Consider the following 12,719-nt stretch of genomic DNA (forward strand, 5'->3'; position numbering starts at 1 on the left):
ATTATTGAATATGTATACCCAATGTATCAACCGTCTGGGGGGTTTCACTGTTTGTGTTTTGGTGGTTGGTAAAAAATAATAATAATAATCTTTGCAAGTTCCAAGTACTCAGATAGTTTTATCTGCCATTCCTCCTTCGTTTGAATTTTCTTTCCCTTCCAATTTTTGGCAATCAACATTCTCGCAGCTATTGTAAAAATGCCCTCTTCTTATCACTTGGGATGTCTGTTGACAAAATGCCTAGGAGGAAAGCTATCTGGGTTTTTTTTGCAAATGTTTGTTTGAACATTTTTTAAAGCTCCTCATAGATGGTATCTAAAAAGTTTTTACTTTTTTTACAGCCCCACCACATGTGGTACATTGTTCCCTCAGCTTGTTTGAACCTCCAGGATATATTTGAATTTGTGTTGCACATTTTTGCGAATTTGCTGAGGGGTCATGTACCATCTATAAAACATCTTCATGAAGCTTTCCTTTAATGTATAACAAGCAGTGAACTTTATATCTTTATTCCATATTTTTTCCCAAGCTGCCATCTGAATGGTGTTACCTGTCATTTACTATGGCGAATCTTTTTGTCCCTGAACAGACAAAATGGAAAGATATGCAAACATTCTGGAATCAAGCACTTCAACCACACTTCAAAAGAGTACAGTGGTACCTCGGGTTACATATGCTTCAGGTTACATACGCTTCAGGTTACACACTCCGCTAACCCAGAATTAGTGCTTCAGGTTAAGAACTTTGCTTCAGGATAAGAACAGAAATTGGCTCCAGCGGCGCAGCAGCAGCAGGAGGCCCCTTTAGCTAAAGTAGTGCTTCAGGTTAAGAACAGTTTCAGGTTAAGTACAGACCTCCGGAACGAATTAAGTACTTAACCTGAGGTACCACTGTATCTTGATATTCAAACTCTGCTGCAAGGGACCTTGGAGTTTATGAAATAAAAAGTGTCATGTTTTGGTGTTTTGAAATAAACGGGTGTCTACAGCCGAAAGATAAATAGATGATATAACAACCAGTTTTATTGTTCTAGCATTCTCTGGACAATGCACAAGAATGATGCAGGGGAAACATTATTTTCTTCCTAAAATGGCATCATAGAGTTGGCATTTCTTTAGCTGAACCTCCTTGAAGCCAGCAGCACTGAAGAGCGCATTGTACTCTGAAGGGGTTCGCTCTTTTCCTTCGGTATGAAGCAACATCATCATGGATTGGAGGTGTGCTTCCAATGGCCCACTTCTGTCCTCGTTGAGAACTACTTCCACCACTAACACTCCACCACCTGTTTCAAAGTATATTTCATTAAGTTAGGGAAACGAAAGATAGACCATTACTTCTTTTGAGACAGCATGTTCAAAGAGCTCGGCTTCAACTTTCCAAGCATCCTGGGATCAGAAGCTCAAGTCAAACGAAAAGCAGTTTAACCTTGAGTGGCCCTACTGTATAAAAATGGAAGATCTATGTGGCAACCAAAGCAGGCTGTGAATTATAATTCATAGAATGTCCTTTTCCCCACCACTTTCGCTCCAGTAGCCTGCCTGAAATGTGCTCAGCATAGGTGCAGCATTTTCTATAGTCACTGAATTTTGATAATGCAAGTTGCTACAACTATTCACCTTGAGTTCCTAGCTTAGGAACACACATGGGCAGGGGTGGCACAAATGAAACAGGAACCTTGTTGCCGTGAGAAAAACCGACAACAACGGAACCTTAACAGCACAAACTTAATTCCCTGATACAGAAGTGACATTCTAGTCAGATTGTGATGGAGGTGCTCTTTTATAAGAGAAAGAATGCACTTATGCAGCAAATGCTAAGATTTGTAGTCTGAGCTACAGAGGGAGACATGATGCCTCCCCGTCATATATACACTCTCTCCAGAGTGGCTGGGGAAACCTAGCCAGATGGGCGGGGTATAAATAATAAAATCATCATCAACAACAACTACAAGTCCCAGATCTTACTGGTATTTTCTTATCCTGGACAGGAGGAGCCAATGGACTATAGTGGCAGACTAGTAGCGGGATGGAGCGTCAAGCACCAGAAAATAATCAGAAGCATTGAGATCTCACTGTAGGTGCCAATGTGTCAACAGATGAGTTAATGATTGAGACCTCTGGTCTCTGGACTGCTCAGAATAACTAGGACTTGAACGGGGCTATCTGTTCCAAGGCCCAAGCCATGACTGTGCACATACATGTTTCCCAACTTTGGGCCAAACTCTCTCTATATTTTTGAAAACATTTCAGTCCCACTTTTTCTGTTCATCCAGGACACTCAAAGCACCTACAAATGAAACCTCAATCTTGACCCAATTCAAGACTTGTTTTAAAACCTTTCTGTAGGCAATGCATACAGTGAACTCTGGCTCACTTACAGACCCTCCAAGTGTCCCTATTTTCTAGGGACGCCCCTGATTTAGAGAAGCTGTCCTGGTTTCTGATTTGATCCCAGAATGTCCCACTTTTCCTTAGGACGTCCCTATTTTCATTGGAGAAATGTTGGCGGGTATAGAGTTATCCAACCCCATAGCCATCGGAAGGCAATCCTGTATAGAGAAGGGGTTTTATGTTTAATGTTTTATTATGTTATTATATATATTCAAAGCTGCTCAGAGTGGCTTGGGCAACCCAGTAAGATGTATGGGGTATAAATAGTAAAATTATCGTTATGGAATGGGACGTCCCAATTTTCATCAGAGAAATGTTGGAGGGTATGCACTTATTGCCCACCACAGCTCCAGTTTTGGCCAGTCCTGCCTAAAAACACACGTACCAGGCTTGCAGGCCTTGTGGAGTCTGGATAGCAGCTGCACACACTTCTCATCATCCCAGTCATGCAGGATCCTAGCCAAAATATAGAGGTCAGCTTCCGGAATTGGGTCTTTAAAAAAATCCCCTGTAATAAAATGGGTAGATGGTAAATTAAAGCAAGGGGTTCAATTAAATAGTTGAGCTCTACCCTTCAAAAATACCCTGATTATAAAGCTGGTGCCAGCAGAATATGTCATTCTTGATTTCTAAGGCTTTTTATACACCATAACTTCAAGGCACGTTCAAAGGACATTCTTCCCCTCAAAGAGTTCTGGACACTACAGTTTGCTAAGAGTGCTGGGAACTGTAGTTATGTAAGGTCAGCAGCCTGAACAAACTAAACTCCCAGGACTCTTTGACTGTTAGAGTGGTAAAGAGAGATTTAAATGTAAGGCATGGATATGACTATTATCTAACACAAAGGAATAAGCAGAATTCACCGCTCAAAGCACAACCACACTTGGATTTTGTTCTGAATCCATTTTACTCTCTAGTAGGTGAATAATAAGGTATGGGATGTTTTATGTCTACCCATACCTCCTTTCCTTTCCAAGATGATCTAATGATCTGAGGCGCCAACTTCTGAGGGAACAGGAGTGCCAGATTGGCCCTGTGACTGTGGGTGCCATGCAGTGTGCATGGCCCTGGCACTAAAATTTGTGGGTGCCCAGCCCCTTCATGGGTAATTTTGTGGGTGCTTGGGCACCCAAGGTCCCAGGGAGTTGGCACCTATGCGAGCGAGAATGGAGGGGCAATGTCCCAACATTGCACGTGTGATGTCAAGACATTGGGAGGAGCCGGAAGGAGCCAAACATGGTGGCAGTACAGCTTCAATGTCTGGGGGGGGGGGGTCCTCCTCCTCTTCCTACCACCACGACTGGTTCTCTGTTCCTTCCTCTCCGCAACAGGCAGAGGAGGAGAAGGAATTAGTCACTGAAGTTGTGCAGTGCTTAGCCTCCTCTGCCTCCACCTCCTCCTCTACCTGAGCCAGTGTGGTGTAGTGGTTAAGAGCGGTAGACTCGTAATCTGGGGAACCGGGTTCGCATCTCCGCTCTTCCACATGCAGCTGCTGGGTGACCTTAGGCTAGTCACACTTCTCTGAAGTCTCTCAGCCCCACGCACCCCACAGAGTGTTTGTTGTGGGGGAGGAAGGGAAAGGAGAATGTTAGCCGCTTTGAGATTCCTTCAGGTAGTGATAAAGCGGGATATCAAATCAAACTCTTTTTCTTCTTTCCTTCCTCCTCCTCCTCCTCCTTTGAACATGGAAGAATCCCGGCCCCCTCCCCAAAAATATGGGGAGGGGAGGGCTCAGCCCCTAGGACATGGTATTCCTGGTAATGACACATCAGAACAAACCACAGTTACCCTCATGGAAAGTAATCCGGTGTTCTTCTGGGGATACGAAATGCTTCTTTGCCATTTCCACCACGTTGGGTAAGTCGAAAATGGTCACCGTAGAGTTTGGATACAATGCAATGCATTCTTTAGCCAAGCCGCAGCCACTTCCTTCAAGGGAGAACAAGGAAAAACAAAAATGAAAACCTCTGTGCATCTCAAAGCTTCTTTCAAACACTCCTGTGCAAAATTTCAGGACATCACCTCAGGTAAGTGCCTCTCCAACCGTTTCATGGGCAGAGACACACGTCACCACCTGAGTAGCTTCAGGGATTTGACAGGATTGAATTTGTGCCACAGATTATTCAGGATATAAGCAGATCAAAATATGTAAACACAATACAGTGGAGCAATATTTTATTATTTATTTATGGCATCCATATCCTTCCCCCCCCCACCGTAACACAATATCTTGGAGTAGCATAGCATAGAATAGAATATTTCAAAATTAAACTACAAGATTAGGATATTGCCATTGGAAAGCAACCACAATTCATTGTGTGCAAGGAGGGCGGGGGGAAAGACTGCAGGTAGAATAAGGATAGGCAGAAATGATTAGCAAGGATAACCCTCAATGTCAAGTTTGGGGAGGAGACAGAGCCAGTGTTTCCCAAACTTTGGTCTCCAGCTGTTTTTGGACTACAATTCCCATCATCCCTGACCACTGGTCTTTCTAGCTAGGGATGATGGGAGCTGTAATCCAAAAACAGCTGGGGACCCAAGTTTGCGAAATACTAGGTAAGAATGAACAGATTCAAAACAGATAGTCAAGGAGAAGAACGCTGCAGGACAAGAGGATGAACTTGACCAAAAAAATTACTCAACATGTCCTGACATATGAAAACGAATAGAGGAAAACAGCTGGGAGGCAAATAGAGTAATACCACTGAAGGATGTTTTCAACAGGAGAGCAGAAACAATATGTTTCTTCTTGTTATCACCCATCTTTGGAATTTTTGTGGTCTTGTTTTGAATCTTTTTGCTGTTAATGGTTAACTATACCAGAATAGGGCACACACGAGACACCCACATGACGTTGACAGGCAGAAAAAGAAAGACAGATGAGGCCTTTTCAGCTTGCTCCTGTCTGGAACTCACCTCCCAAATCGCAAATGAGTGGGAAGTGAGAAAGATTGAAGGCAGCCATCACATCTCTGCCCCACAGATGCCAATTGGAATTCATGCTGTGAGAGAACCTTTTCATCTCGACCTCTGACCTGTAGATTCAAAATGACTTTGGCAGGTAAGTGGAAACAATACTCACATGCAGCCTGATTTGTAATTTAGGGCTTGACTCTCAATCACACAATCACACTCTGGGCAAACACCACAAAGCCCCAGTTGCTCTGTCAACTGCTGTGGTGGAAGGAATGATTTCAGGAAATTCTTGGCCTGAAGCTATATATGACTTATTGCCACCTCTAGACTGTCATTGTTTTACAGGAGGGACTGAAGAGCATACTGGGAAATTCAGTTTTACGGAATTAAAATGAAATAAAACGCTCCAGTGCAACAGACCCACTTTAAAAAAGAAACTGGTTTGTTTTTTTTTTGTTGTTTTTTTTTGCAGTTTGGAAAATGATGGGGAAATAAACTGAAATGTGTGGAAGGAATAACCTGATTATCTGGAAGGATGTATGAACAGCCTGCAAGAAAATCAGGAAGGATGCAGGAAGAATGTTCATTGTCAAATACTGTATTTTTCGCTCTATAACACGCACCTAGTTTTTGGAGGAGGAAAACAAGAAAAAAAATATTCTGAATCTCAGAACCCAGAACAGCAAGAGGGATCGCTACACAATGAAAGCAGCGATCCCTCTCGCTGTTCTGGCTTCTGGGATAGCTGCGCAGCCTGCATTTGCTCCATAAGACGCACACATATTTCTCCTTACTTTTTAGGAGGGGAAAAGTGAGTCTTATAGAGCAAAAAATACGGTAATCTCCCCACAACCAGACAAACAGGAATGCTCCTAACAACCGAAGTGCTCAATAAATAGGTCATCTGCAAGAGCCCCATGGCATCCGGTCCCATGGTGTCTGGGTGACTGAAGTGCTCTAACCAGTTGTGATTGAAATCCAACCAGAATTGGCCCAGGATGTGCAAATCCCAGGCAAAGGCCACTGAAAACATTGTTCCCAGCATTGCTGGAGAAATACTAAAAATGCTAGAAAGGGGGGCAATGGGGGACGTCCGGTACCCTTTCAAATGTCTGGATTGTATGCACATTCCCAGAGATGTTTCCTACAACTGCACAATTGTTCAGTCTGACAAGAATGACCATTCCCCACATCAAATGGCCACCTTTTGCGTGGTCATGCGCAGCCCCCCAGATCCCAGTGCGACTCCTAGTAGTTCAGGCTGACTTCATCCTCCCCAGGCTGGATACCTGGAGGTCTCCGCCTACCTCAGCCAATCGTCCAATCCCGCCTGGGGAGGCGTTGCCAGGGGATCGGCCAGGTAAGGGGAGGGACCACTCTGCCCACACAACAGAAGGTGAATCCTACCTGCGAAGCGTCAGTTGGCTTCAGAGCTTCTCCCACCCTGCCCTCCCTCAGTTAAGTCTTCTTTTGCAGGTTAACCTCTTCTCCAAGGGTACGCAGGCGCTGCTACGTCCGGGCCAGAAAAGAATTTTCCTGCACTGGCAGGTTTTGCCTTTTCCGTAGCAAAACGTCACAACTTTGGCGGTTTCAGGCCTTGGGCGGAATCCTTTAGTCTATCTTCCTAAATGGAGGGGAGGCATGAACCAGTGACCCACACCCCCCTTGCGGCGGTGATACCAGGGTTCCCCGTTGAGGAGAGGCATTAGCCATATGCCGAGAGGTTGTCATTGCTCTCCCCTCCAACGGCAGCGAAACGGGGGGCTGGCTCTCTGCTTGAACATATGTTCTCCAGAGCCAGCCCAATCCCCACACATTCTGGATAACCCTGATGTCTCCCAGATCCCCGGCTGAGTGCCTGAGCCAAGGTCTCCCTACATCTGAAACTTAATAAAGTTGTGACCAGTTTTAATCCCATAGCACGTTGTCTTGAGTCATTATTCCGCTTGGGGGCTGCCTCGGGTTGGGGGCCGCCTGTCCACGCAAACACCCATTCCCTCAAAGGTAAGAACTCCCGCCTCTAAAAAAAACCCCTGCTTTTACCTAAAAAGGACATCAAATAAGTTGTCAGATGGATCGCCATATATTTTCCCAACCGGGCTTTTTCCTTGCCTGAAACAGAACATTTGTTGTAATTGAGTGAAAATTAGGTAGCATGATGACCAAAGAAAATTCCAGATGTTCCCCACCACCACCACCTGAAAACAGAATACATTACATGTATTGTTTTAAACCAGTGTTTCCCAGACTTGGGTTGCCAGTTGTTTTGGGACTATAGTTCCCATCATCCTGGACCACTGGTCTTGCTAGCAAGGAAAGATGGGAGTTGGAGTCCAGAAACAGCCAGAGACCAGAGTCTGAGTAACACTTTTAAACTGTAGCTGTAAAAATCACAGGGTTCTTTCCCAAACCAGCTTTTATCTGAATTGAGAAAAAGAACAACTTAGATGCATTCTAAGCTAAAAATGTCTACACAGTCTTAGCTTTATCACTTTCAACAGTTGGCATCTTGACTTCCCTCATGGCAATCATCTTCCAAAGACAGCTCAGCATTTCATTGCACAGAGCCATTTTCTACATGAGTATACAGAGCTAGACACCCACACCCACCCTCTTACCTCACTGCATCTGTCAAGTACTTCAAATTCGGAAATGTGATTTCAGAGAAGAACATCATATGATGATACTGAGACTTTGGGCTCGATTCAGCAAGGTAGAGATTGGAAAAATCTGTGCTTCCATAAAGAGCTGATAGAAGGGAACAAAGAAATCAATGTTTTCACACCTTTGTAGAAGGCAAGTTTTTCTCCCTAACTGCAACTGTGTGAACAAAATGTCTGAAGCAACAACTCACAAATAAATTATCTAAAGCCCTGAAAGTAGTAAGATGAAGCCAAGTGAACATCCCTTTCCTACACAAACTAGTAATTCTTCAGAAATGAGCAAAGAATCAAGTTCATTAGCTATAATTGTGATGACATTCCTTTCCATTTCATTTCCTAATGGGTGAGCTCAAAAGCTTATTATTTAAGACAATTCAACTTAGATTTTAGCCAGAGAGTGCTTTGTGTTTCAAGGTGCTTCCAGGCAGAGCTTTAACAAACATCCTCCTGTTCCTACATCCTCCTCTGGCTTCTGCTACTGCTACTCTAGGAGAGTCCCAGGTGGGGGTGCTCAACATTCCTGCCTCTGATAATAACAGTGATTAAGTAATCAAGCATCCTCAGCAATGGTGCTGCCTGCCAAGTGCTGAAGCATTAGAGCTACCTCTGCATTTTGTGCTCTAACTTTCTTCAGAAACGTCCGGTTGTCCTTTTTAAAAAAGTCTGGGGGCCCCTGCTGGCATGTGCACCCCTTTCACGAGCCCTCCTGGGAAAGACCCCATCTGAAACCCTGAAGAGCTACTCCCAGTCAGAGTGGAGACAATACTGAGCTAGATAGACCAGTGTTAGCTTCCTGCGCCTCTAGGTTCTTAGGTGTCTCCCTTATTTAGATGGCAATGTTCATGACTTCATCTGCTTCCAGTTATGGTAGACCTGCTCCATTTGGGCATCTGTCCTGAAGGCACCATTGCACACTTTAGCAGATAAGATGGCTGAAAACAGTCATCTTCAGCTACACGTGAGTCAGAATTTTGAAACAACTTGAGTTGCTTCTTCCTTCCAATGTGGTTACCTTGGCTGCCCGTCCTCTCCACTCGCAGGAGCTTTAAGGCCACACAGGTATCCAACAGCCTCTCCATCCCAATGATGCTGGTGCCCAGACGTTCAGCAATAGTTGTTGAAGGCAGGAGTTTGCCTGATTCCAAAAGCAGGTCAAATACTCCCAACTCAGCAGCAGTAAACATAATCTGGAAATAAATGGGGGTGGGGCTTACAAAAGTGAATCCAGGTCATCTACAGCAAGGATAGAGAACCTGTGGGCATCTACATAGTGGTGGTTAACCCATGGACCTCTGGAAGCTGTTGTGTTCCCCATCAGCCACAGTCTGTATGTAGTCCAATATCTAGAGGATCATGGGCTCCCCATCCCTGATACACAATTATGAAGGAAGAAAGGATGTTGAGAGAAGATGTTTTTGAGACACAAAGGCTGTGTACACATTACCATTTACGCTGGCTCCAGCACGCTTCCACCTCTGGTGTTTAAAGTCAAGTACTGTACACATGACATGAACCACAATCCATCTGTATCTTGTAGCTTTTTGAGAAACACTGTTTGATGCATTTCCTTTCAAGCCAGCTTGCGTCCGGTTTAAAACCGAAATACACAGTTAAGCAGTGATGTATATGTTTCAGTCTGCACTGCACATGCACAGTTGGGCAACCTCATTTGGAGCACACAGAGTCAAAATATAGAGCTTACTGTTTTCTACTGCATTGTATTACATCTGTTGTTAGTTACCTTGAATGTACAAGGAAAAGTGGAACCAAAGAACTTTTAAAAAATGAATGTAGTAATTGCAGATCACCTGAATGAAGCTCACAGGCTGCTTGTGGTCTGCAGATCACAGTGTGGGAACTTCTGGCAATAGGGGATTGCCGTGTTAGTTTATGCCTGAACACAAAAGCCTGAGACCTGACTATTGACATTGTGCAATTAAAATTTACCTGTCTGTTCTGAACATGTTTGCTTCCCATTTTGGAATCTGGCCTAGTTTTGACACTGAAAACGTAAAGCCATTCTGTACGAAGTTCTCTAGGGCAAAAGTAACGAGAAAACAGACGAGTGCCTTGTATTTTTTATTCAGAGTGGCGCAAGATGTTTGCGTGAAGCTAGGCATTTGTGATAGTCATCGGCTGCAATGTGTTTTGTCTAGCCTATCCAAGTCTCACGCGTTCCAACAGAATAAATGGAGAATCTGGTATTTCTTCCCTATTTCTATTTGCCGTGTACAAATCATGCAATAAGAGCAGGAAAACAGATCTTGATTGCTTCAGTGCTTCATATATTGGAAGCAGATTGTTAGCATTGCGTCCTTTAAACTGTGATTAAATGGCATTGCAGAAATTAAAATATTGAAATGTGGAATGGAGTTGACCAGGCAGTTGCCCCTTCCCTAAATCGAGTAACATAAAATTTTAAAAATACTTAACTGAGGTTCTGCCCCCCCAACATAAAGCCTGCCCCCCCCAACATAACTATGCCCATGGAAAAACAGTCTTTTTAAACATGCCCTCAGTTAGTATGACCTAGTTGGAATGCACATTTAATGAAACCTTTAAAAAAATGTATTAAATTTTGCTATAATGAACATGTTGTACCCACATTAACGTTTTTTCAGGGTGCTTCCAGGTGATGTGTTAATTGAACATTCATTCCTATTGTTTTCAGAGAGATTAGATAGCACTATGTCAAAGAAAATGTTATCTCACCCTTTCCTATCACATTTTCCTATGACTTTACTTATTGCAAAAAATCCATCCTTTGGGGGGAGCAGGATTGTTGTGCAAAACCTCCCAATGAATCAGCTGTAATTGTGTAACCTGCATTTGCTGGTATTTTACGTGAATCCCACCCCAAATTAGTAAGAGTCTGGAAGTGCCTTCACTTTATGTTACCAAAGAGAAACATCAAAACTAGGCCAAGTTCCAAAAGGGGAAGCAAATATGTTCAGAAAAGACAGGAATTTTAACTGCACCACCATTCATATGTAGAAAACCCTTGAGAGTTTCATTATTCATAGACATTACCCACAAATCATACCTTTGAGATTAGGCATCCGTACTTGTATTGAAGCAGGGGCTTAATACATTCAATATCTTCTGTAGAATCCATCGGTTTTCAGTACTCTTGTCAGACACACGGAAGTCTTCCTCTGCTGTTTAGACCACTCGTCTCAGTGCCACACCAATGCTTGCAATATTGCTGCGCTGTATTCACTGAACATATCAAGAGAGCCTTAGCTGGAATCAAAACAGACTCTGTGGATACTTGATAAGCTTCCTTGGATGAATTAATTGCGACAACTAGATCATAAATACCCAAAGTTATTTTCTGTGGAACTGAACTTGTTTCTTTATTTAGGTATTTTTATACCACCCTTGATTCATGATCCCAGGGTGGTTTACAAAAAAAGAATAGCACAACAGAAATGTAAAATACAAACAGTACATTTTGCTACACCCAGATATTGACAACATATGCCCTTGCTGCAATATATGCTTGCACCAGCCTCCAGGTAGTATAAAAACATTATGCTTCCCACAGAACGATGCCTCTGTGAAGCTTAAGATATTGGCATGATAAAAAAAAAATCCTGTTGTTGTTGTTAGATACATAACACTTCCACAGAGCAGCAAACATTTATAAGTACATGGATGATTTCCAGGGGCAGGGAGAAGGGGGAACACAATAAAAATCACCACTCTTAACAGTATCAAAACTAATATATTTAAAAAGTAGTACAGTGGTACCTCGGGTTACATACACTTCAGGTTACAGACTCCACTAACCCAGAAATATTACCTCAGGTTAAGAACTTTGCTTCAGGATGAGAACAGAAATTGTGTGGCGGCGGCGCAACGGCAGCAGCAGGCCCCCTTAGCTAAAGTGGTGCTTCAGGTTAAGAACAGTTTCAGGTTAAGAACAGACCTCTGGAACAAATTAAGTACTTAACCCGAGGTACCACTGTATATTTTGGTGCATCCATATTGTAACATATGCAAGCTAAATGAAACAGCTCAACTAATAACCTCCCATAAACTTTGGTCTGCAACAGGTAAGTCAGCCTTCACCTACTTAGAGACTACAACTCCCATTAGCTCCAGTCACCATTGCTGCAATGACTGGGGCTGATGGGAGTTAGAGTCCAAAATACCCAGAGTGCACCAAGTTAGCAAAGGCTTCCTGCATGCAATATGCTAGCAAGGGACTACTTTTCCTGTGCCCTTTAATTTCTTCCCACTGCACTTTTCCTACTACCACTTTGCTGCTTTGCTATCACTATCCCATTTTACCTGTGTTGGGGCTCCAAGGAAGAATTGGCAAAGCCTACATACATCACGGAGAGCAAGGCTTATAGCCTCTACACAGAGCAAAGTTCAACTAAATATCTAAACTCTTCATCTTCACGTGAGACAAAGTGGCCTTCCTTTCTGCTTTCCTTTTGATAATTTGACAGCAAGGGGTTTTCCTTTGTTTTAAATCCTTTTTGCAAGCTGATTTATTGCTTGCTCTTAAACCCCCCTCCACCCCCAAACAATCCATTGTTTTGCAATAAGCAAAAGACCCTCTCATTATGACGGCTCTCTGTGTGTGTACAGTACTCCATTGTGGGAGCCGGCCCTACCATTTGCAAGCCCATTTTGACAACATTGAAAGGAGAAGCAGTTAGCAAATTTAATTATTATTCATAGTGGTTTTAACTGCTAAGGAGAGGAAGTCTTCAGCTTCTGATGACAAAATAATTTG

The 12,719-nt window shown here is 43.3% G+C and overlaps 2 protein-coding genes across 3 annotated transcripts in view; one reads left to right on the forward strand and one right to left on the reverse strand.

Annotated features, from left to right (window-relative positions):
• Positions 1-1,036: 1,036 nt before the first annotated feature.
• Positions 1,037-11,237, reverse strand: LOC309367838 (acetylserotonin O-methyltransferase-like). Its single transcript, XM_081907471.1, has 8 exons — positions 11,013-11,237; positions 8,982-9,156; positions 7,925-8,054; positions 7,350-7,418; positions 5,307-5,425; positions 4,179-4,319; positions 2,776-2,898; positions 1,037-1,282 (listed from the first exon to the last, which is right to left on the reverse strand). The coding sequence occupies exons 1-8, from the start codon at positions 11,082-11,084 to the stop codon at positions 1,074-1,076; spliced, it is 1,038 nt and encodes a 345-aa protein (XP_081763597.1). The 5' UTR covers positions 11,085-11,237; the 3' UTR covers positions 1,037-1,073.
• Positions 5,325-12,719, forward strand: part of RFX8 (regulatory factor X8) — a 33,269-nt gene continuing 25,874 nt past the window's right edge. Inside the window, exon 1 of one of the 2 annotated variants that reach the window (XM_081907402.1) lies at positions 5,325-5,451. Coding sequence is in view for 1 of the 2 variants with exons in the window: in XM_081907401.1 (XP_081763527.1) it covers positions 5,439-5,451 (13 nt within the window). In the remaining variant the exon portion in view is untranslated. The remainder of the gene's footprint in view (positions 5,452-12,719) is intronic. The other variant, XM_081907401.1, reaches the window with a different exon arrangement.

The sequence above is a fragment of the Podarcis melisellensis genome (assembly GCF_964234715.1).
Source record: "Podarcis melisellensis genome assembly, chromosome: 4".
Taxonomy (NCBI): Eukaryota; Metazoa; Chordata; class Lepidosauria; order Squamata; family Lacertidae; genus Podarcis; species Podarcis melisellensis.